The sequence below is a fragment of the Megascapheus bottae genome, chromosome 3 (assembly GCF_031878675.1).
Source record: "Megascapheus bottae isolate mThoBot1 chromosome 3, mThoBot2.hap1, whole genome shotgun sequence".
Lineage (NCBI taxonomy): Eukaryota > Metazoa > Chordata > Mammalia > Rodentia > Geomyidae > Megascapheus > Megascapheus bottae.
The window spans coordinates 85,896,093-85,921,777 of NC_143511.1; the positions used below are offsets into that span (position 1 = coordinate 85,896,093).

The window sequence follows — 25,685 nt, forward strand, 5'->3', positions numbered from 1 at the left end:
CATGAATAATGAGCACGAGAATGAGTGAATGAATGGAAGACAAGTTAAAAACCCTACCAACTACTGAAACTTGTTTTAAAAATAAGAATTAGGGGGCTGGCAGCATGGCCTAGTGGTAGAGTGTTCATCTAGCATGCAGGAAACCCTGAGTTCAATTCCTTGGTACCACATACACAGAAAAAGCCAGAAGCAGTGCAGTGGCTCAAGTGGTAGAGTGCTAGCCTCGAGAAAGCTCAAAGACAGTGTCTAGGTCCTGAGTTCAAGCTCCAGAAATGGCAAAAAATGAAATAAGGGGCTGGGAGTTTGGCCTACTGGTAGAGTGCTTGCCTAGCATGCATGAAGAACCTGGGTTCAATTCCTTGGTATCACATATATGGAAAAAAGCCAGAAGTGGTGCTGTGGCTTAAGTGGTAAGAGCTCTAGCCTTGAGAAAAGCCAAGGACAGTGCTCAGACCCCAAGTTTAAGCCCTGGGACTGGCCAAAATAAATAAATAAATAAAGTAAAATTTTAAAAAAAATTATCTTAGGTGCCAGTGATTTATGCTTGTAATCCTAACTATTCAAGAGACTGAGAGCTGAGGTTCAAGGTTTAAAGCCAACTAGGGTAAGATAGTCCAAGAAACTCATCTCCAAATCAACCAGTAAAATGTTGAGGTAGAGCTGGGCGTGGTAGCTCAGGCCTGTAATCCTAGCTATTCAGGAGGCTGAGATTTGAGGATCAAGGTTCAAAGCCAGCCTGGGCACAAAAGACCCGAGACTCTTATCTCCAATTAACCTCTAGAAAATGAGAAATGGGTCTTGGCTCAAGGGTAGCCTTGAGCTGAAGAGCTCAGGGACAAGCGCTGAGTTTGAGCCCCATGACTCCTCCCACACACACACACACAAAAGGTTGAGGTAGAGCTGTGGTTCAAGTGGTAGAGTGCCAGCCATGAGTGAAGTAGCTAAGTTAGAGTACAAGACCCTCAGTGAAAGCGTCAGTATATTCAGTATTGACATAAGAAAACCAGAGTTAGGCATGAGAGTGAGTGCTTGTGATTCTACTCAGGAGGGCAAGATGCAGGTGGTTCAAAGTTTGCTTGGGCAAAAGTTCGAGATCCTGTATGAAAAATAAACAAAAGGAAAAAGGGCCAGGGGTGTGTCCGAAGTGGCAGAGCATCTGCCTGCACACTCAAGGTCCCCAGAGTAGATCCTAGAACCACATCTCCTTACAAAACTCAGGCTTGTAGGAAGATCCTGAGTCACTTAGAAAATGCACACATGTCATTCCCACCCACCCCTCCCTGATTTCCTCCTACCACACCAAGTGCATTTGGGCTTGTTGGTCCAGGTGCCTCTTGATTTAATGCCAGTCCTGGCACTTCAACTCAGGTTCTAGGTACTGTCTCTTAGCTTTTTCATTCAAGGGTGGTGCTCTACTGCTTATGCAATTGCCCCATTTCTAATGTTTTGTTGATTAACTCTCAAGAAGAGTCTCACACTTTCCTGCCTAGGTTAACTTTCTTTTTTTCTTTTCTTTTTTGTGGGTCATGGAGCATGAACTGGGCCTGGGCGCTGTCCCAGAGCTCTTCAGCTCAAAGCTACCACCCTACCCCTGGGCCTGGGGGTTGTCCCTGAACTCTACAACTCAAAGCCACCGCCCTACCCTTGAGCCAAGCCCCACTTGCCAGTTTTCTAGAGGTTAATTGGAGAGAAGAGTCTCAAGTCCTTTTGTGCCCTGGCTGACTTTGAACCTTGATCCTCAGCTCTCAGCCTCCTGAGTAGCTAGGATGACAGGCGTGAGCCACCAGCACCTGGCTAGGTAGACATCTCTGAAGTACAGACACAATGCTGGCTGACTGCTAGAAGGAAGACAAGTTGTGTGGAATAGAGCAGATAAAGTAATCCGGGAACAAGGGGGTCTTCCCCTCGAGTGCACCGAGAGGCTCAGACTTGAAGCGCTGCCTCCCTTGGACTCACGGCTCACATGGGCTGCTCAGAAAACCCAGATGAACACCATCTACTGTGTGACAGCTCTGAGTCACCTGAAAAGCTCGCGCTGGCAGGTGCGGATGGCCAATCCCAGCTACTCAGGAGGCTGAGATCTGAGGATGGAGTTTAAGCCAGTGTCAGTGAAAACTCTTAATCTCCGATGCACCATCAAAAACCCAGGAGTCTAAGGAAAAAGTACTTAGGAAAAAACCCCAGGAGTAGAACTGCTGCTCATGCAGTAGGACATCAGCCTTGAACAGAAAAGCTAAAAAACAGTGCCCAGGCCCTGAGATTTTTCTAGTCCTAGTATTGGCTGGTTGGCTGGTACATGTGTGTGCGTGTGCGTGTGCGTGTACGTGCACACACAAACACACACATCTTAAAAAGCAGCCAGGCATCTATAATCTTAGCTACTCAGGAAGGTGAGATCTGAGGAAAGCAGTTCACAACCAGCCTGGGCATGAAAATCCATGAGACTCTTATCTCTAGTTAACCACCAGAAACCAAAAGTGGTGCTGTGGCTCAAAGTGCTAGAGTACGAGCCTTGAGATGAACAGCTCAGGGATAGTGCTCAGGCCCTACGTTCAAGCCCCATGACCAAAACACTAAAAATAAATAAAAATTAAAAAATTATAAAGCTCATTTTTTTTTACTGTAGGAAAATTGATTAATGTGTATTTTATTAACGGCTTAAAAAGGCAGAAAATAGGGCCAGGACTTTGGTCTAGTGGTTGAGTGCTTGCCTTGCATGCACAAAGACCCGGGTTCGATTCCTTGGTACCACATACATAAAACAAAGCTAGAAGTGGTGCTGAGGCTCAAGTGGTAGAGCTCTAGCCTTGAGAAAGTCCAAGGACAGTGCTCAGATCCTGAGATCAAGCCCAGGCCTGGCAAAAACAACAACAAAAAAAGGCAGAAAATATTTAATAATGCTAGTATCAAATCAAACTTTAAAAAAGGGGGGGAGTTATCTTTTAGACTAAAACAGAAGAGAAAATATTCTTTAGTCCAATAAAAGGTATATAAAGGGGCTGGGAGCATGACCTAGTGGTAGAGTGCTTGCCTAGCATATATGAAGCCCTGGGTGTGATTCCTCTTTACCACATACATAGAAAAAAGCTGGAAGTGGTACCATGGCTCAAGTGGTAGAGTGCTAGCCTTGAGAAAGCCCAAGGACCGTGCCCAGGCCCAGAATTCTAGCCCCAGGACAGGCAAAAAATGAAAGGCAGGATCCGGAGTTTGGCCAAGTGGTAGAGTGCTTGCCTAGCATGTACGAAGACCTGGGTTCAATTCCTCAGTACCACATACATAGAAAAAAGCCAGAAATGGTGCTGAGGCTCAAGTGGTAGAGCTCTAGCCTTGAGAAAGCCCAAGGACAGTGCCCAGGCCCTGAGTTCATGGCCCAGGACTGGCAAAAAAAAAAAAAAATGAAAGGCATAGCAAGTCTTTTTCAGGTATTGCGACTGAAGCTTCAGCTTGCTTAGGCAGGAGCTCCTCCACAGAAGCTCTGCTTCTAGCTCTAAAATCACTCTCAATGGGAAAACATCTGAAGCACTCTTCACAATCAAGAACAAGATAAAGGGTCCACAGTGCCAGGCACAATGATAAGAAAGATAAATAAGAGCCATAAAAGTCAGAAGACAAATAAAAGTATTATTGCTTGCTGGAGATAGCATTTTTCTCCACAGAAAAACTAAAATAGAAACACAAAGATCACTTTAGGAAGGCCCCTGGTTTAAATATGAATACCTAAACTCTACCACGCTCCCTCCATAAGCCACCGAAACGGAGTCTCCAAAACATGTTGAATTAAAAAAAAAAAAGGCAGAAGAAAATCAATGAAAGTATGATTGTGTTTATACAAAGGCAAAAAAGGGATAAGTGATAACAGGGGCTTTGTGGGGAGTCTGAGAAGCGCAGTGAATGACGGAAGTCTCCCTGAGGCTGGAAGGCTGGAGTCAAGGGAGGGAGGTGGGGGGGTGTGACTTCAGCCATGCTACAAGAAACCCACATCCTTGTTCTATTTGCCAGACTCGACATACAGGACATACCTTAGCTCTACCACTTGAGCCATACCTCCCTTTTCAGTTTTTTGATGATTTATTGGAGATAAGAGTCTCATAGACTTTTCTACCCAGGCTGGTTTTACACTGTGATCCTCAGAACTCAGTCTCCAGAGTGGCTAGGATTTATAGACGTGAGCCACGAGTGCCTAACGGCACTGGTTGTTTTTGAGAGTTTTACTTCCTGCCTTTGGGCCACAATCTGGCTGTGTTGGCTTCCTGGGAAGCTAGTGTGACAGGCGGGTGAACACAACTACCTCCAGCTATTGGTTGAGAAGGGGGTGTGTATCACTATCTTTTCTGTCTGGGCTGGCCTTAAATCACAATCCTCCCAATCTTAGCCTTTCAAGTAGCTAGAATTACAGGTATGAAGCTTTGGTACCCAGCCACTATTATATTCTTTGGTCATGGAGCTTGAAGTCTGGGCCTGAGTGCTGTCCTTGAGCTCTTCAGCTCAGGGCTAGTGCTCTACCATTTTGAGCCATAGTGCCACTTCCTGTTTTCTGGTGGTTAGCTGGAAATAAGAGTCTCATAGACTTTTGTGGTGGGGCTGGTTTTGAACTAAGATCCCCAGATCTCAGTCTCCTGAATAGCTAGGATTATAGGCATGAGCCACGGGTGCCCCGCTCCAGCTACTATATAGTCTTCAAAGGCACGCTAACATATTCCTCTCTTTAGGTGAGGAAACTGGCAGAATTAGGCAAATACAATGGTACTGGCTCCCAGCTGAAGTCATCTCTGCTTCATCTGGCAAAAGCAACGGAACTCCCTGAACATGTCCAGCTTTTTCACACGGGGAGCAGGAGCTGTGGGTGCCCAGACAGCCCTAGGCACCGATGGATGAATACCAGTATTTACCAGCCACGTTTTTTTGTTTACACAAATCCAGCTTCTGGGAAGAAAAGCACACACACTGAACCACACGAGGACAAAACGCACACTCAATACACTTGCTGAATGCCAGGCCCAGGAAGATCTGGGGAGGCCTTTGACTAGAGCTGAGTGCAAACCACCTGAAGAAGCCAGGCAGAGGGCAGAGGGCAGAGCGCGGCGCTGTCTTTCTGCTGGAGAAAGGCGCCCTGAGCAGCCAGCCTCTTCCAGATGGTTCCACCATACACTCTCAAGCACTAGATACTGACTTCATCTTTGCAAAGCCACTAAGCAAAATGGGGAGCCTCTGGAACCCCCTTGGCTGAGACCTTTTCATGTCCTTATTACCACTCTGGTGACCAAGGCAATAAATCTTGCAAACACAAACACTGAAGAGTCCCTAAGATGCAGACCTCCCTGCCCCATGATGATGACACAAGGAAAACAGGATCCCAGGGTCCTTTTGTGGGTGCAAGCCAGCAAGGGCTGTGTGTGACACGCACTCAGGGAAGGCGGTGGTGGCTGCTCACCTTCTCAACATCTGCTTTGGTCACATTGATGTCAGCATCCATCTTCTCAAAGTACTGCTGTGCCCGGTCAGCCTCCTTACAGTCCCGCTCGAACCGCCTCTTACTCTACAAGCAGAAAAGGTGGGTGTGGGTGTGGGCCAATGAGAAACTATTCTGGGGAGACGGGCTCTTATCACAAGCCCCCACTGGGTAATTGTTCTCTGAGCTGGTTTGTTTCTCATAATTTCCAGAAGCTTATTTTCTGTGTTGTGTTTGGCCTCACGGTGTAGGCATTGTCTCTTAAGTTTTTCCACTCAAGGGAAGGGCTCTAACTGCTTGAGCCATAGCTCCACCTCTGACCTTTTGCTGGTTAACTGGAGATAAAAGTCCCAGGCTGATTATGAACCTCAATCCTCTAGGCAGGAGCCACTGGAGTCTAGCAAAAAGGGTTTTGTTGTTGTTGTCATTGTTTTTATTTTATTTATTTATTTTTTTGTGCCAGTTCTGGGCTTGAGCTCAGGGCCTGAGCACTGTCCTTAGACTTTCTCAAGGCTAGAGCTCTACCACTTGAGCCTCAGCACCACTTCTGGCTTTTTTCTATGTATGTGGTATGGAGGAATCGAACCTGGGCCTTTGTGCATGCTAGGCAAGCACTCTACCACTAGGCCAAACTCCCAGCCCATTGTTTTTAATTTTTATCTTTTTGCAGAGCTGAGGAACAACTCAGGACCTTGCATTCGCCAGACAAGTGCTCTTCCACAAAATGCTTTAAATCCCCATCCCCCAAAAGTTTATTTTAAAATCTCCATTTATTTCCAACAAGACTGTCTCTGAAGCCAGGTGACGGTGCCTCACATCTGTAATCCTAGCTACTCAGGAGGCTGAGATCTGAAGACCACAGTTCAAAGCCAGCCCAGACAGGAAAGGTTGTGAGATTCCTATCTCCAATTTACCACCAGAAAAACTGAAATCGGCGCTATGGCTCAAAGCAGTAGAGTACTACCCTTGAACAAAAGAGCTCAGGGACAGGACCTAGGCCCTGGGTCCAAGCCCCAGAACTGACAAAAAAGATTGTCTCCTATTTGTTCTGTCCCTTGGATTTCCAGAAACAGCATCTGAATGCTTTCTGGTTCAACATTTTGCTTGAGATAATCCCTCTGGAACAAATGAAATAAAATCAAAGTAAGGAAAATTAAAATTACAAGTTCAGTATTTTTTGCCTTTTTTTTAACTTACAGAACGATCCATGCCTAAGTCCAATTCAAACTAGCAAGTCTGGAGGGGAGTTCTCTACAAGAATGTGTCTCCACTTACTGATTCAAGTTGCTTCCAGCAGGTCTCTATGTGCTGCTGTGCCTTCCTTCCATTGTGAAAGTTCTGGAAAGGGAAAACATACCAGTGCTTAGACCTCCATCTTTCTCAGAAGACACAGGAGATAGAACGCTTTCAACCACTGAAGTGACATTCATATATACACTGTCTGGCTCGGGATGTGGCTCAGTAGTAGAGCACTTGCCTAGCAGACGTGAAGCCCTTGGGTTAATCTCTAGCACCAACAAACCAATCAACCAACACTGAACACCCAGCACGTGTATGTGGAAAAAATTTGAGTTAAAAAAAAAAAAACCTACACAAATAAAAGGGAAATGAAAAAAGAATGACAGTAATAAAGTTCCCTTTAAAGCTTTAGACGTGATAATATGGAAAATGTAGTCATACCAGGCACCAGTGGCTCAAGCCTGTAATTCTAGCCAATCAGGAGGCTGAGATCTGAGGTTCAAAGCTAGACTAGGCAGGAAAATTCCCGAGATTCTGATCTCCAATTAACTATCAAAAAGCTAGAAGAGGAGCTGAGGTTCCAGTGGTAGAGAGCTAGCTTTGAGGTAAAAAAAAAAAAAAAAAAAAAAAAACAACTAAAGAACAACATCCAAATCCTGAATTTAAGTCTCAGTTCTGGCACATGTGAGTGTAACACACACACACACACACACACACACACACACACACACACACGATATGAAAAGACAAGGTCTCAAAGAGAAAACTTGTACAGAGGCATATTAAAACAGGATGTCTCTCTCTCCTGCTCAGAGTCCTAGCATTATCAACATTCTAACCTTTCTTTATCTTCTTCCTACCAGACCGTCAGTCCCTGGGTCACTGGCCTGGACTTCCAGACCCATTTCCCAGAGGTGACCAGCTTGGACCACATGAACAGCAGCCTGCCCTTGTATCTGATTAGACTTGCCATGCAGGTCAGGCCTCTGTGCCTGTAGTTTCCTGTCTCAAGGGCTGCTGGGCCCGCTGGATCCCTTGGCCTCAGGCCAACAGCTGATCTCAGTTGTTTCAGGCTCACCCTGGTGTTTGGAGGCCTGGGACTACTGCAGGTCCCCACCCTGTCTAGTCTCATCCCTTACTGCTTTTCCTACCCGTACCCAGCCTGTATGTTCCCTTTTATAAGCCACCCTCCTTCATTAACTGGTTTGAATGTGCTAGGTTTTCTGAGCAGCCAAGTAAGCTCTGGCAGTTGGTGTGAGGGAGGGAAGAGAGGAGAGGGTGGCAGCAAGGAGAGGTCTCCGCCCCAGCATAGCCTGGAGCACTGAGTCTCAGCCACACAGATAGCTACAGCTTCCAGAAGCCACCCAGGACCACTGCGAGGAGTTTAGCTCCAAAGAGGCCTCTTTTACTCCAGGATCTTGCTTCTCTGACTTTGGAAGATGACTTTGGGGTGCTCTCTGCACGGAGCCTTTTTTTCCCCCTTCTGGTACTGGGGCTTCTCTTGCTGAGCTTGTTTGTTCAGGTTGTTGGTGCTTTATGGGAGGCCACCTCTACTTCTGGATTTTTGCTGGTTGGTTGGAGATCAGAGTCCCTGGGATTTGCCTGCCTGGGCTCGCTTCAAACTCAGTCCTCAGATCTGTTGAGTCCTGGGATTATAGGTGTGAGCCACCAGTGTCAGTGTGCACTAAGTTTTAACCATCTGGCATAGTCTTTGGTCTCCAGCAACCCAAAAGGAGCCTGTTGAGCCAGAGTCCCCCAACCCTTTCCCTCAGGCTGACCTCACGCTGGGACCCTCCCAGTCTCAGCCTCCAGATGAGGTAGGATTATAGGTGTGAGCCACAGTGCCTAGTCTATGTACTTATCATTTCAGAATAATGTGTACCTCACTTTCGTGGTGGACTGTCTCCCAGGAAGATTCCCGTCACTCATCACCCTCTTTAACTGAACAGATACTTAAAAACTGCAATAGAAACCCAATTGTCACTTTTATAAAGCTTAAAAAAAAAGATCTAGAAGGTGACTGCTGGGTGTTTGGGCCACTACATGATCCAGACTACACAGGAGGTTGAGACCTGGGAATCCCAGTTCAAAGCCAGCATAGACAGACAAATCCAAGAGCCTTTGATCTTTCTCCAGAAGGGGAGGCGTGGTTCAAGTAGTAGAGCACCAACCTTAGGCAGAAAAAGCTTGGTGAGAGTTCAAAGCCCTGAAGTTCAAACCCCACTACTGGTACCAAAAGGAAAAGAGAAAGAAGGGATGGAAGTGGTAGTGACTTCTGTCCACACTGTGTGACTCTCTGGGACTTCTTATGTCACGTACTCTGTGCGGAGTGGCCAGCAGGGAATGCAGGGATAGATGGAGGGCTCCCTGGCTGCTCTTGCCACACCTGACCCAACCAGCTCCTTCTAGCCTCCTTCTAGAGAAAAGCAATGTAAACAGTTTACCAAGCTAAACAGATGGAACAGCCCACCAGATGCGCTTGCAGTTTGTTAGCAGACAATGGCAGGCACTTCTTCTGGGACAGTAAGCAAGTGTGTCTAAGTACACACATGAGCCCCAAGCTGTCAATAAAGAGCAATTGTTCCTGGGCTGAGATAATACAAGGCTTCTTTCCGAGACTGGAATGAGGTCACACAGCTCTCTCCCCCTATCAAAAAGGAGACAGGAAATGCCATCCCTCGGGACTCAAAAATGCTCTTTACTTTCTGCTGCAAGAAGATGCTTTGGGTTTCTTTAAAGATACATAATAATATACTTTTTTTTTTAGTCTGATTTTAGGGATGAAAGTTACCATGACCTCATTTCATCCTAATTTTTAGTTTCGAGTCTCTCCAGGAAAAATAAAAACCCATCTTACAAAAACTTTCATGGACATTTCCCAGTGACCCTGGGGTAGCTGAGATTTTTTTTTTAAGTCATGGAAAATCTAAAACAAGCAAACAAGAATTCAAAGAAAATGAGATTTTACTGTACTTCAGGCCAGAGTCTTGAGGTTGGGCAGGTGTACAAAGGCCCCGCTCTGAGTCAGGTTCCACAGAGACCCATGCTACACCCTCAATAGTTTAAAAGGCAAACTAGAATGCTGATGTGAGAGCAGTCTTCAACAAAGTATATAAAAAGCCAGAAGTGTAAACACTGCAGAGGCAGCAGCCAGCCATCTGAGATTTTAAATACAACTCAGATCCCACGGAGAAAAACAAAGGCACACGGGACTTTAAAAGAAAGAAGCTTCCAGAAAGCAAGTCCATGACAAATATTGCAATTTCCTCTAGCAGTCCCACAGCATCGGGAACGGATGATCTCCACATCTGACTCAGGACCCCCAAGTAAGCATGCGTGCGTGCGTGCGAGCGTGCGTGCGTGTGTATGTGTGTGTGTGTCCAGTCCTGGGGCTTAAATTCAGAGCCTGGCAAAGTGGATGTACTATCACTTGAGCCACAGACCCATGTCTGGCTTTTCTGATGTTGAAGTTAAGAGTCTCACAGACTTTCCTGCCTGGACTAGTTTCAAACTGTGATCCTCAGATCTCAGCTTCCAGAGCTGCTAGGTTTACAGGCATGAACCAATGGCCTCAGCTTTGCAGACAACTTTTAAATGGTTCTTCTAAGTCATGTGGGGTATGTAGGAACACCCTGAGGTTTAAATCTCAGTGAGTCACTTGAGGCACGCACGTGTCCTCTGCATCTCTTGAGATGACTTCTGGTGATTTTGCTCGTGGCTGTGTTTTATGAATTACGAACCACATTTTCCACCCTAAGGAGAAGTGACGCTTTCTGGCAAATGTTGGTGAGAGTCCTGGTTCCTTGACCCCAAAATCTCTACCAGCTCCTCACATGTCATTAGAGACTTAGTGGATCCACCTCTCAAATTCCTTAATGGCTTGGTTCAACAATCCAGAGTTACTAATAAGTTGCTTAACTGGGAGGCCTCCATGGCCAGGCTGTTCATAAGACTTCACCCCAATCAGTAGTAAGTAGGGCTGGGTGACAAGTGTCTGTCATCCCAGCTAGGAAGAAAGCAGGATAAGGAAGATTGAAGTCCAAGCCTAAAGTAAGGCCCTGCATGAAAAAGGAAGAGAGCCCGGTTGTATGGCTGGCATGGTGGCAGGCTTGCTTAGCAAGTACAAGGCCCAGAGGTGAAACCCCAGTTTAAAAAAATAAAAGTTACAGAAGTTCTTATGCAAGAATGTATGACATATCTGTTATCAACTCTTAATTATCTTTATCTCAGATAGGCCAATTCATATGCAAGTAGGTCATTACAGTGATACTGGCAAACCTTATCTGTAATTTAGCCAAAGACCAATAATCTTACAAAAGGTCTGCATTTTATCAGACATTTTATAGGGGTTTGCTTCACAGTCTTACTTCTGGGAATTAGGCTTGGGAGAACCATCTGACCAGCCCCTTCATAGAATGAAGCCAGCTAGAAAAAAGTCCACTGCCAATTGTTTATGCAACTAAATCAATTCACCAAACATGGACTAAACAATACAGAGTTAGGTAAATTATGAATGGTAGGATAATATACAGTGGCTAAAAGTACTTTTAATATTAGAGAATTACCATATCTATACTATGACTAATACTCAAAAACTATATAGAGAGCCGGGAGTGTGGTCTAGTGGTAGAGTGTTTGCATGCATGAAGACCCAGGTCCAGTTTCTCAGTACCACATACACAGAAAAAGTCAGAACTGGGACTGTAGCTCAATGGGTAGAGTGATAGCATTGAGAAAGCCCAAGAACAGTGACCAGGCCTTGAGTTCAAGGCTCAGGACTGACCAAAAAACAAAACAAACAAACAAACAAAAAAAACCCTACACAGAAAAAGTGTAATAGTGGAGCTCATTGGACATTGGTGAAAGTGAACTCATGGGTGGAGGTGTGAGGGAGGAGCTGGGAGAGTGAAGGAACAGAAGACAGTGTACGAAAGGAAACGTCCTCATTATTACCTGACTCATGTCATTGTAATCGGTCTGTGTATCACCTCTATAACAACAACAAAGTAAATTCATGATAAGAGACCCCCTAAAGCAACAACAACAAGACAAAACCAAAACTACACAGATCAGCAAATAACAAACATCAGGAGGGAAACCTGGGAAAACATGAGGCCTTTTGTTTGTCACTAATTGTGTACAGAGAACCTGGCTAGCAAGAGGGAAGCCCTGAGTTCAAACCCCAGAACTATAAAAAAGAACAAAAATTAGTAGTTTAGTCAAACACAAAAAACCATAGCTAGAGCTGAACATTTTAAAGCAGTTTGTTTTCTGTGCCACCCACTAACTTAATATTTTTTCTTTTTTCTTTTTTGTTTTGGCCAGTCCTGGGGCCAGCGCCTGGCCGCTGTCCCTGAGCTTTCTCAAGGCTAGTGGTCTTGAGCCATAGCACTACTTCCCACTATTTCTGTGTATGTGGTACTGAGGAATCGAGCCCAGGGCTTTGTGCCTGCTAAGCAAGCACTCTACTACCACTAGGCCACATTCCCAGCCTGCAACATTTTTTTTAAAAAGCCACCTAAGGTATGTGCTCTGCAGGTAAAAGGATCTGTGTTCAATCCTCAGTACCAAAAACGGAAACAAAACAATGTTTTTGCCGGCACTAGTGGCTGAGGCCCTGTAATCCTAGCTATCCAGCAGGCTGAGATCTGAGGAGAGGTTCAAAGCCACCCCAGGCAGGAAAGTCTATGAGATTCTGCTCTCCAATGAACCAGCAAAAGCTAGGGGACAGTTAGTGTTCAGGCCCTGAGTTTAAGTCCTACTATCACTACCAACAGCAACAACCACAAAGGAAAAAAAAGAGGGGGGGGGGAATAAGACAGGTAAAAAGTGGTGAGAGATAGACTGGAGAGGGGTGAGTTTCAATGGGGTAGAGGAGACAGATGCAGCTGACAAAGCAACATTCCTGAAAAAGTGAGGAGCAAGCCCTGCTGACATATGCAAAAGGCTTTCCAAGGAGAGGAAAGCCAGTGCACAGGCCCTGAGGCCTGAACACACAAGTAGGCCTGGGTCTGGCCACGTAGGTACAGGGGAGGAATTCAGAGGAAAAAGGGGAAACCAGGTTATGAGCCTCCCATCCTGTGACTCACTCCAGAAGTAGTTGGTACTTCCACTAAGGTAAACAGTTTTTGTTTTAGGGAGTTGGCTAAAATGCTCCCCTATATCAGTGGAAAAGCTCAATGAAGAGACATAACACGTCAATCAGAATAGAAAACAGGAAGTAAATATAAACCTTCAGCAAAATGAGGGAAGTTTGGAACCAGGGAAGCCATCCAATACTGGGTTTGGGTTTACTATAAAGCTTTTTTTTTTTTGGCCAGTCCTGGGCCTTGAGCTCAGGGCCTGAGCTCTGTCCTTGGACTTTCTCAAGGCTAGAACTCTAGCTCTTAAGCCACAGCACCACTTCTGGCTTTTTTCTATGTATGGGTGCCAAGGAATCAAACCCGGGCCTTCATGTATGCTAGGCAAGCATTCTACCACTAGGTCAAACTCCTGGCCCCTGGGTTTACTATACTATTATACTGGTCATTGTGCTTCATTCAAAGCAAGCCACTGTTTCCCTTCTGTCTCATAAGCTAAAATACGGACTAACTCCTTTAAGAAATGGTCTAGCAGAGGTGGTCATCAAATTTCAGGCCCCAGGGCCAGGAGTTTGGCCTAGTGGTAGAGTGCTTGCCCAGCATGCATGAACACCCAGGTTCAATTCCTCAGTACCATATACATAGCAAAAAGCTGGAAGTGGTGCTGAGGCTCAAGTGGAAGAGCTCTAGCCTTGAGGAAAGTCCAAGGACAGTGCCCAGGCCCTGAGTTCAGTATCTCTACCACACGAGTAATACTGCAGTACAGCCCATTTGTCTGACTATTGATCAATTCACATTGCTATGCCAAGTTGCTTTTTTGTATGTCTGAGATTCCCTAGGAAGATTCATCCTATGGGGTCTGCAGGTGCATTTCAGTATCTGGGACTCTTGATTGCCTGATTTATTATTGTCTGTCATGGGGCTTTTTCACTCAAGGCAAGTGTTCTACCACTGTGAGTCACAGCACCACTTCTGCTTTTCAAGTGGTTAATTGGAGATAAGAGTCTCGTGGACTTTGCTTTCCTGGGCTGGCTTCAAACCATGATCCTCAGATCTCAGTCTTCTGACTAGCGAGGATTACAGGTATGAGCTACCAGTGCCTGACACGTCCCGTGTCATTGGCTTCAGTCTCCAAGTGGGACCCACTACCTAACATGCGTCTGAGCCATGTCTCAGAAGACAACAATATAATGTATAAAATATCTAGCACACATGTAATAACAGTATCTATAAACATTTAATGGGTTACCGATTTCCTCTCCTGCTTCAGCTCCTGAACGTAGCGGGCCAGGTCTACGGTGATCTGGGATGTCATGTTCTCAGAGATGACCTCGTGCTGACCTGCATAGTCGCTCATCTCGTTCAGGGTGGAGAGGAAGGCCTTGCACGCAGTGTACCTGGGGACACAGCACAACACACAGTCAGCAGGACCTCCTCCTGCCTCACAGGCTCCACACTGGGGAAATCTTAATTAACATCAGGTTAACCAGCGCTGTCCCCGAGGGGGCCTTGATTCGAGATGGCTCAGAGTTAATCACAACAGATACATTTTCCTTTTTTGTGAAGCTGGATTGCTCTAGGACTGCAAGTCAGCTTTGTGGCTACTCAGGCCCTGCTAGCTACATGCATGCTGTGTGCATAGACACGGGGAGCGCTGGAATCAAAGTCAGACACAACGCTTCCAGGCTCTCATATGAAGATGACTTAACTGCTGACAGAGTTTCTGGGTGAGAGAGTAGTATGACACAGTAAATCTCTACAGGGAGGTCAAGGCTGGTGCGGGGACTTCCACTGTGAGCTGTGACCTTAGATTGTTGTTGGAAGCCGGCCTAGGTAGGAAAGTCTGTGAGACTCTTATCTTCAATTCATCACCAGGAAGCCAGGAGTGGAGCGATGGCTCACGCATCAGAGCGCTACTCTTCAACAAAAATGCTAAGGTACAGTGCCCTGGGCCTGAGTTCAAGCCCCAGGACCTGAACAACAACAACAAAAGCCTAGAATGTGTACTTTCTGCATGCATGTGTTTAGGTCACATCCTAAAACATTTTTCTGACTAATTTAATGGAAACAATCTGGAATCCATATACTAGCTTAGCATAAGTTAACAAAATATATATATATATATATATATATATATATATATATTTTTTTTTTTTTTTTTTTTTAAATGGTGCTTGAACTCTGGCCTGGGTGCTGTCCCTGAGCTCTTTAGCTCAAGGCTAGTAGTGGCTCTACCACTTGAGCCACATTGCCACTTCCAACAAAATATGCTTTTATAGCTCTTCTCCCGGGATTTAGAAATAGGCATAAAAAGACATAAGGGAATACAATTTGTGTGTGTGTGTGTGTGTTCATGTTCATGTACAATGGCACAGGAACCTAAACTAAAGGCCTTATGCTTGCTTACTCTGCAAGCTTACTCAGTGGCCCTCTACCACTTAAGCCATGCCTCTACCCTGGCTTTTTGATGATTATTTTAGAGGTGTAGTCTGTTTCTTGGAGACTCTTCTGCCTGGGCTGGTTTTAAACCCTGATCTTCTGGATCTCAGCCTCTTGAGTAGCTAGGATTATAAATAACAACCTAATGTTATAGATAACCATTTTCTGTCAGTGGATACGTATTTCTCCTGAATCCTTACAATCACAATCACCAAGGGATATGTTATGTCATCACACAGTTATTGAAAAACGTACTTGTATTCTTCCTCTTCCTTCGAGTTCTTTTTGGGTTGGTATTTCTTTGAAAGATTCCTATAATAAAAATGCAGAGAGATCATTTTATTTAGAAAGATAACTGAGAAATCAAGAAATCAACATGACAGTAGTGCTGCAGTTTATAAATTAAAACACAACAACAACAAAAACACACTCCAGTGTCCACAGCTGACATCCATTTATTTCCCTCATTCTTTTAACATGCAGCAAGGAGTTTCTATTATTAAGGAGGACAAGCCAAGCTTCTCCTGTCCTATCTCAAAGGTAGAACAAGAGAGTGCGGAGACCATTTCTTAGGACCCAACTTCTTTGATCAGAGAACACAGACTACATGTAAATCTGCAGCAGTTTTCATTTATACCACTGACCAGAGAACTATTTTTCTTCCCAGGCCACCATTTTCTCGTGGTCATTCTTAGCCCTTATTGTCCTAAATGCAAAGAAAACTGCATCCAAATGTTAATGTTAAAAACCAAAGTACCCATTGGGCACCAGTGGCTCATGCTTGTAATCTTTTACTCAGGAAGTTGGCATCTGAGGATCAAGTTCACAGCCAGCACAGGCAGGAAAGTCTGTAAGACTCTTATCTCCAAGGAACTACCAAAAAAGCCAGAACAGAGCTATGGATCAAGTGTTAGAGCCCTAGCCTTGAATGAAGAATCTTAGGAAAAGCACCCAGGTCCAGAGTTCAAGCCCCAGGACCGGCTCATGCGTATGAACATGCACCATACGTACCAAAAGGCCTGTTTCGGCAGCTGTTCCTCTAAGTGGTGGCAGAGATAGTTATGGGATATGTTCACTGCTCCACCCAGGCTACGGGGGCGGCTTGTAATCTCTTTGGTGGTATAAACTGACTGCCCTTGCTAAGCTAAGCTCTGCTACCAGTTAGGAATCTACACTTCGCTGTGGCACCCCTACGAGTGCACAAAAACTTAGAGCTAAGCCTGGGAAAAAAGCAACAAAAACAATCTCTTCCTACTGCTCTGTTTCTTATGTCCTGACCTTCGGCTGGAATTAGTTCGTGTCACAGGAAGCTGAGTAATGAGCCAAAGAACTCCTCACCCTCCTCCCAGCCTCATCTTCATCCCTCTTGCTCCTTCCTCACCCACTTTCCTGGCTTCACTTCTCACTTGTCAGTCTCACACTCACACTCCCCACAGTGGGTGCCCCATGATATCACACCTTCCTTTCACATTACCCATCTCCCCCGCCACCTCACCAATTTGCCTAGAAAACTATATGGTGGCACATTTGCCATTTAGATCAGGGCACATTTTACAGACCGAGTGAAAGGAGATGTTACTGCATGAGACATGCTGGAGAAAGGAGAGGCCATGTGCTGGGGCAGTGTGACGTCAGCCCGTGGGGTGGGAGCCTGTTCATCCGGTTCCTCAGCTGTGGGCTGGAGGAGGTAGGAGGACACAACCTCTATTGTCCCTTCTGCTTTCAAAACTCCAAGGCAAGACAGGACACCCTTTAGAAAGTCTACTGTTGATATTCTATGCAAAAAAAAAAAAAATGAAAATGTGGGCATGGTGGCTTAGAAATAATCAGGCCCAAAGGGCACGGGTGGCTCATGCCTTCTAATCCTAGCTGCTCTTGAGATGGAGATCTGAGGGTCGTGGTTGGAAGCCAGCTGGAGAAGGAAAGTCTAAGACTTATCTCCAATAAACTCCTCAGAAAAAGCCAGATGTGGCACTGCAGCTCAAGTGGTAGAGTACAAAGAAGCTTTTAGGGACAATGCCCGAACAGGAACGAGAGTTCTGGGCTCTGGGACAGGGCCCAGAGTTCAAGCTCCAGGAGAAAGAAATAAAGAAACAAAGAAAGAGAGAGAGAAAGAGAGAGGAGGAAAGAGAGGGAGGAGGGAAGAAGGGAGGAAAGGAGGGAAGGAGGGAGGGGAAGGGAAAAAAGAAAAAAAAAGAAAGAAATGATCAGATCACAGTGGACAGAGTAGTTGTTACATGTCCTGTGAGCACGTGCTGAAATACACAAGCCCAGAAGGTACAAGGTCCTGGCAGAGTTTATCCAACACATTTACATGCAAAGGAATGGGCTGGGAATATGGCCTATTGGTAGAGTTCCTGCCTAGCATGCATGAAGCCCTGGGTTTGAGTCCTCAGTACCACATAAACAGAAGAAGTTGGAAGTGGCACCGTGGCTCAAGTGCTAGGCTTGAGCAAAAGAAGCTCAGGGATAGTCCCTAGGCCCTGAGTTCGAGCCCTACAACTGGGAAAAAAAAAGATGCAAAAGAATGTAAAGAAGCAATGTTTTCATAAAGTATGTGCCTTAGAGGAAAAAAGTAAAACAAAAAGAAGTATTTTGGTATGGCTCATACCAACCAAATTATCAGGAGGAAGGGCGCATTGTCAAAGCAGATAGATGACAATGTAATTGGTAAATTCTTTTATGTGTGCTCTCGTTATGGGGCTTGAACTGAGGGCCTGGGAATTGTCTTTTTAGCCTTTCACTCAAGGCTGGTGCTCTATCACTTGAGCCACAGCTCCACTGCCAGCTTTTTACTGGTGAATTCAAGATCATTCTCTCGAATTTGACTGTCTGGCTTGGTTTTGAACCTCAGTCTTCAGATCTCAGCCTCCTGAGTAGCTTGCATGACAAACAAGAAGCACCAGCTTCTGGCTGATAGATTCTTTTCTCAACATCTCTGTAACATAAGGGAGACTGGAGTTCTGGAAAAGCCCAGTGGCCATGTCTGAGATATTTGAGTGTATGGTTTTAAACACTAGATATTCCTTTTGCTAATTATACCTTACAAATTGAAAATACCACTTCTAAATTCACACCTCACCATAAAAAGGCTTCTGAAACTACTATTTGAAAGATTTAAATCCACATTTCCTTGTAGCTTCTGTTCCTTACTTAGCAGTCATAAAAAACCATTTAAATGTTACACAGAGTTGAAGGAAACCTAGCTTAAGCAAACTTAGGTAAAACAGAGACTCTGCCAAGCAGTACTGGGACTGAGCTCAATACCCCTGCTCTCTATTCACAAGCTCTACACTAAGCAACAGCCCAGTCTTTATCAGTTTTGTCTTTTAGATAGGGTCTTGTACTTTTCTCCTAGGCAGGCTTTGGGCTCCAATCTTCCTACCTCTACACTTCCTGAGATTACAGGCATGGATCACCGTGCTCCCAAACAGACAGATTCTCTTCAGAGTTCCCTTTTACTAGTCAAACCCCGAACAGGATTAAAGGTCTGTCAGGAGGGATACTCCGTTAAGACCATTAAGTTCTGATGAATGAGGCCACTTGGATAATGCTTGGGTAGGTACCATTTATGTGGCATTCTTAAAAGCACTGATAAATAATTCATTGCATAAATATCAGCAGAAATTTAAAAGCTAAAGAGATCTGGAGATGAACTTCATATCCAAGTTCTCTTCTCTCCACAACCACTACAAAAAAAAGACCACTTTTCTATTCCCATGCCTCGGGACAGGCTTCCTGGCTCTATTTGTCTTAATATTTTCAAAACACTCAGGGAAATAACACACACACACACACACACACACACACACACACACACACACACCCCGAATATGTGCTCACATCGCCATTATCACCATCATCATCACCATCATCATCATAGTTCATGGGATCTGAGAACTGAGAATGAGTTCTAACCTCAGCTTGTTCTTCAGGCAGTCTAATTAATAGAAAGAGGGAACTATACATCCTTGAACAGGACGGAGGATCAAAACTTGACTCGTCCTAAAACACCAGGAGGTTCCCAACAATGAGCTAGCTGGGCTTTGTTCCCGACCCTCTGAGGAGGGGAGGTCTAGGGTGGAGTCTAGGAATATTTAGGAGGTTTTTTTCCCTTTTTTCCAAAGCTCACTATAGATTTCTGGTTGAAGATGGCATCATAAAACTCAAGATAAAACTAGTGCTTCCCCAGCGAGGTGCAGTGGCTCACGCCTGTAATTCCAGCAACTCGGGAGGCTGAGATCTGAAGATCGAGGTTCAAAGCTAGCCTGGGCACTAAAGAATGTGAGATTCAACTCCAATTAATCTCTAGAAAACAGGAAGTGGGGCTGTGGCTCCAGGGACACGGTGGTAGCCTTGAGCTAAAGAGCTCAGGGACAGTACCCAGGCCAACAACAACAAAAAACTAACGCTTCCCCAACAAGAGGTACAAAGAAAAAGCTAGGGTGAAATTTTCATAGGCAGAAACATTTTCATAGACAAACGAAGGAGTTTACATATTCTGGAAAGGGTAGGGGGAGGACAGAGGACTCTGGGGCAGCTGAGAGTGAACACTGACCGTGTCCTGGTGGCCACAGCAAGGAGAAGAAGCCCTTAAGCCCTGAATCAAGTCAGCATCAAGCTGAGCAGGCAGCCATGAAGGAAAACAGAGGGAAGGCCAGATTCTGCGATGTGGGCAGGGGCAGGGCTCACCCTGAACTCCTGCCCTCCAGGCGCCAATCTGAACTGAGGCCGGCATCACCTCCAACCAGGGATTGCACAGAGGCTCAACACCCGTTCCCCTGAGGGAGTCTACCTGCAGCAGACCCTTCAGCAAGTTCCCTAAGATACAACGTGGCGGGACCCAGCTACCTCTCTGCTGCCCACTTCCATATCCAGGGAACACTGATATTTCCAGCCTCAAAAGAAGATCCGATGGAAAGAAAGGCCAGAAGGACTCAAGGAGGAAGGAAGCCATCAAGAGACATACATTTACAAGCCTTAAGTACAAACAGGGGCAGGGATGTGCCCCAGAACTTTACACCCCTACCTCATTAGGACCCCTCAACACCTCCAGAAGCTAGCATTATTCTTCAACACCTTCAGATAAAAGGATGAAGCATACAGAGTAGTCCCCCCACCCCTTCATACTGCTAATATGTATAAGGGCCAGGATGACAAGCCAGGCATGGAGGCTCATGCCTGTAATCATAGATACTTGGGAAGAAGAGCTTGGAAGGGTGAAGGTTGGACCCATCTCAATCAGCAAAATGGGTCTTATAGCACATGGGAGGCCACTGATAGGAGGATCTCAAACTGAGGCTGGCCTCCAGAAAACACATGAGCCCCTAACTGAAGAAATAAAGAAAGAAAAAAGGAGGGGGGCCTGGGGTAGGGTTCAAGTGGTAGAGTGCCTGCCTAAGAAACTTAAGGACCTGCATTAAAATTCTAATACTACCATTTAAGAAAAACAAAACAACAACATAAAAAAACAGAATAAGCAAGGTGAAAAGATCTAGGATGTAATACCCGCAAAAGAATGAAGGAAGAAAGGAGGTGGAAAGGGAAAAAATGAGGTCAGATCAACCTGAAAGAAAACACACAAGAAAAATAAGTGAATCAAACTCACATATTTTATGTTCTAGACAAATGTAATAAGAACACAATACAATAAATAGAGAATTATGAGACCTCAGAATAAACTAGAATGGGATGAAAAGGGATGAGGAAGCTAAGAATATGAACTTAGGACTAAGCCATGCTGCTATAAAACCGACAAATACATCTGGCTTTATCAAATGTGATGAAGGGTAGGCTGGAGATGCTGCTAGGCAAGAAGAGAATTCTAGCTGGGCGCGGTGGCTCACACCTGTGATCCTAGCTACTCAGGAGGCTGAGACCTGAAGGACCTGAGACTCTTACCTCCCATTAACTTCTAGAAAGCGGGAAGTGAAGAGTGGCTCAAGGTCAGGGCAGTAGCCTTGAGCTGAAGGGCTCAGGGACAGCGACCAGGCCGAGTTCAAGCCCCATGACCCACGAGAGCGAGAGCGAGAGAGAGAGAGCGAGAGAGAGAGCGAGAGCGAGAGAGAGAGAGAGCGAGAGAGAGAGAGAGAGAGAGAGAGAGAGAGAGAGAGAGAGAGAGAGAGAGAGGAGGGAGGGAGAGAGAGGTTCTACAAACTTCAGGATGAGATGTGAAAAGTCCAATCTCAGAAGGTAGCAACCTATAGATGGAACAGAAAAAAAGTCAGCTCTCAGCTGTGAGAGGAGAGCCCCCTATCTTCCCAAGGTCCCCCAGACCGGAATCTGCATAAGAAAGAGCTCTAAGAAAAACTGAGAGAAGGGCCCATCCCCAGGCACAGACTGGACAAAATATCAGATTGCCAAGTTGAACAAAAAAAATTCTTGGCATAGTTACTCCAAAGAAGTGAAGTCGCCCACAAAGAAAAAAATCTGGGTGGCCCCACATATTCTTATCCATGCAAAGCAGTGACAGGGTTTGGACAGAGAAAAGACGAGTGCAGCTCCCAGAGGGCATTCATAAGGAAGAACATAAGCCGAGCCTGCTACCAGCCACCAGGGACTCACGCCTATATCTCAGCGACACAGGAGGTCCGTGTCTATGGATCACAGTTCAAAGCCAACCTGGGAAGCCAAGTGTGTGAGATTCTTATCTACAATTAAGCAATAAAAAAAATGAGAAATAGAGCTGTGGCTCAAATGGTAAAGCACTAGCTTTGAGTAAAAATGTGAAGCAAGAGTGTGAGTTCAAGCTCCAGTATTGGGTGGCACCAAAGAAACTTACATGAAATTTTAAAAAGGAGGAACACAGAACTAGTCAAACTAGGAGACTATCATCCCAAGTTCCACAAAGGAGAGAAGAAAGGAAGTCCAGCAAATACATAGTCAAATACAAATGAAAGGTCTGCTAAGTCAGTCACAGAGCCAAACCCCTAAACCCAATTGTAAGAGAGAACAAAACAAGTAAATATTATTTTTGTTATATTATCAGCAGTGAGTCCAATGAGCCTGTTTAAGAACGTAATGTGGATTTTCCCCCTTATTTTTAATACTGTAGTTTGAACTCAGAACCTCACTCTTGCTAGGCAGCTGACATTATTACTATTACTATTATTATTATTAGGCTCTACAAAGATGTTATAATTCCATATGTTACAGTATGAATATAGTGTCCCCCCCCCTGTCTCTCTGTCTCTGTCTCTCTCTGCCAGTCTGAGACTTGAACTCAGACCCGGGCACTGTTCCTGAACTTCTTTTTGTTCGAGGTTAGCATTTTACCACTCTCAAAGCCACTTCCAGCCTTTTCTGTGTATGAGGTACTGAGGAATCGAACCCAGGGTTTCATACATGCTAGGCAAGCACTCTGCCACTAAGCCATATTCTCAATCCCTATATCTCTTTTTTTTTTTTTTTGCCAGTCCCTGGGCTTGAACTTAGGGCCTGAGCACTGTCCTTGGGCTTTCTTCCTCAAGGATAGCACTCTGCCACGTGAGCACCATTTTTGGCTTTTTCTATGTATGTGGTACCAAGGAATTGAACCCGGGTCTTCGTGCATGCTAGGCAAGCACTCTATCCTTTTTGATAAAGATTAAAACAATATGTGAAGTTTCACTTCAATGTCTCATACAGTTGAATTACTTATAAATTTATTACTACACACACTCTGTATTTATGAAATACTTAAAAAAACTGATTTCTATCTTGTTGGTACTGATATACAATGAGCTTTAATTAAAACAACAACAATGGGGCCGGGAGTTTGGCCTAGTGGTTAAAGTGCTTGCCTAGCATGCATGAAAACCCGGGTTCGATTCCTCAGTACCACATACATAGAAAAAAGCCAGAAGTGATGCTGAGGCTCAAGTGGTAGAGCTCTAGCCTTGAGAAAGTCCAAGGACAGTGCTCAGGCCCTGAGCCAAAGCCCAGGACTGGCAAAAAATAAATAAATAAATACTTTAAAAACAAAAACAAAAACAAACAAAAAAAACAATAAAACACCCAGACCAGGACCTGAAGGGCTCGTTTTTAAAGCACAAAAAGATACTTCAATTCATCCAAAGTAACAGAAACCTGGACTGACTGACTGACCCCAATTTTTATGACAAAGGTCAGAGTTGGGGCGGGACTATAAAGGGGTCAGAGCAGCATGGGAGGCAGGGGCTCGACTGCATGGTGGAGGGTGGAAAGGAGGTGCTCAGGGCCTGGGCTCTGCAAATCAAACTATGGCATCTCCAACCACTGTTTAATCCCAGAGAGGCCTGAGAGAGTTTTATTCAAGGTTACTCAGGACAACTTTGGTCACTGTTGCAAACAATTGGAAACAATTAGAACATCCATCAGTCCAAGTAGTACTGAAAGCTGAGAAAAGGAAATCTCCCGGATGCAAAAAAAGCAAGAGCAGGCAGAACTCCCCAAAGCAAGGAAATAAACATGCCCATCCGCCTGGGAGTGCCAGCATCTCTCCCGAGGGCACACACCAAACTACCAACGCCATTTGCCCTCAGGGGTACTCATTACACATCCTTCTCTTTGCAAAAAGTTTTCCTTCTCTTTCCTTTTGAGACTGGATCTCACTGGCCTAGAACTGGCCTAGAACTAACTAACTCTCTCTGTCTCCCTCTCTGTCTCTCTCTCTCTTTGTGTGTGTGTGTGTGTGTGTGTGTGTGTGTGTGTGTGTGTGTGTGTGTGTCTAGCTCTCCTCGCTGTGTCTTTCTCTGGCGTGAACTAAAGGCCTGGGTGTTCTTCCTGAGCTTTTGCACTCCAGGCTAGCACTCTACCACTTTAAACCACAGCACCACTTCCGGCTTTCTGGTGGTGAAATGGGGATAAGAGTCTCACAGGCTTTCCTGCCCAGGCTGGCTTGGAACTGTGATCCTCAGATCTCAACGTGTTGAGTAGCTAGGATTAGAGGCGTGAACCACCAGGCCTAGCTAGCCTAGACCTCGAGACCCTCCTGACTTAGTCCGTTGAGGACTGAGAAAACAAGCCAGTGCCACTATACCCAGCTCGGATTTTAAAATCCTAATCTTATATGGTCAGATGAATTCTTTCTTTTTTCCTTTCTTTTATTTTCCTTCTTGGTGACAGTATGGATTGGGGCTTGAACTCAGGACCTGGGCACTGTTCCTGAGTTTTTGTAATCAAGGCTAGCACTCTACCTACCACTTAGAGTCACAGTTCCACTTCTGGTTTTTTTGATGGCTAGCTGGAAATTAGGCGTTAGGGCCTCACAGCTCAATCTCCTAAAGGATTACAGGAGGGAGATAGGAGCCACCAGCACATGGCTAGGCGATATTTATTTATTTTGATGGTTGTCATTTTGTTTTTGCTTATTCTCCCAGGAGGAAGCTGAAACAATTCACACTGAATTCCAGTGGGAGGTCAGAGGGATGGCCACTTGGATACAAACTTTCAGCTAGATAGCAGGAATTCTTCAAGAAGTCTATTGTAGCCCATAGTGATTGCAGCTAATAACAATGTGGCACAGACTTGAAAACTGCTGAGAGTAGATTAAGGGTTCCCACCAGACATCATCAAAAAAGGAAGAAAGAAAGAAAGAAAGAAAGAAAGAAAGAAAGAAAGAAAGAAAGAACAAAAAAAAGTAAAGGATGTGAAGTACTGCCTTCACCAGCTGAATGGAGTGTACATGTCAAACCACACTGCATGTTATACATATAAAAAGTGAAGGGCAACAGGAGGGATGAGGCATGGTCTAAAGTATAGAGTGCCTGCCTAGCAAGTGCAAAGCCCTCACTTCAAACTTCATTCCTACTTCCAGTGTACAACCTACAAAGTGAAGAAGTGTGAGGGAGGTGGTTGAAAGGGGAGGGACGAGGAAGAATGTTGAAAGGAGGGCCATTAATCAAGACATATTGCATTCATAAACTGCTTTGTTAAATGGTAACTCCTTTGTACAACTACTGAAAGATCATTTTAAAAATGCAATAGAATGTTTGGAAGAGGATTCCAAGAGAAGAAGGGTGGGTGGTGGGATAGCAGTGATCTCTATGGGGAGGAGATGCCATCAGAGGCGGGGGTGGGGGAAGGGAGGGCCAGGGATGGGGAGATGGGAACTGGACCTTGTGGGACTTTGAGGACAATCACCGTAAGAGCTTTGGATTCCTCAGAGTTAAAACAAGGAGTGGCTGAAATTTGGAAGAGAGAGCAACTGATCTTTGATGAAAACAGGTGGACCAGTAGAAGACAAAGGTAGAATAGCCAACTAGGACACTCATAAATAATCCAGGTAAGAGCCAAGGAAGACAGAGGAGGACATGAAGCAATGGACTCTGGATCAGCCTGGAGAGTGGACCTGCTGGCCTCTCCCGGTGGCTTGCATGTGGAGCAAGAACAGGGGTACTAAAAATGGCACCAACCTAGCCAGGAAGGCACCTCTGTCCCAGAAAGTGAGGCTAAGGGGTGGCAGAAACATGGGATCAGGGGCTGGGATACAGACCCAGGGCCTCATGTACGCTTGGCAA

General features: G+C 45.3%; 1 protein-coding gene across 3 annotated transcripts in view; it reads right to left on the reverse strand.

The window, feature by feature from the left end:
- Fnbp1 (formin binding protein 1) overlaps positions 1 to 25,685 on the reverse strand; it is a 92,403-nt gene that overhangs the window by 18,466 nt on the left and 48,252 nt on the right. For all 3 annotated transcript variants that reach the window (XM_090330814.1, XM_090330813.1, XM_090330812.1), the window contains exons 3-6: positions 15,463 to 15,519; positions 14,018 to 14,165; positions 6,725 to 6,787; positions 5,432 to 5,536 (exon numbers count right to left, since the gene is read on the reverse strand). In XM_090330814.1, the coding sequence (XP_090186940.1) occupies positions 5,432 to 5,536; positions 6,725 to 6,787; positions 14,018 to 14,165; positions 15,463 to 15,519 (373 nt within the window). The remainder of the gene's footprint in view (positions 1 to 5,431; positions 5,537 to 6,724; positions 6,788 to 14,017; positions 14,166 to 15,462; positions 15,520 to 25,685) is intronic.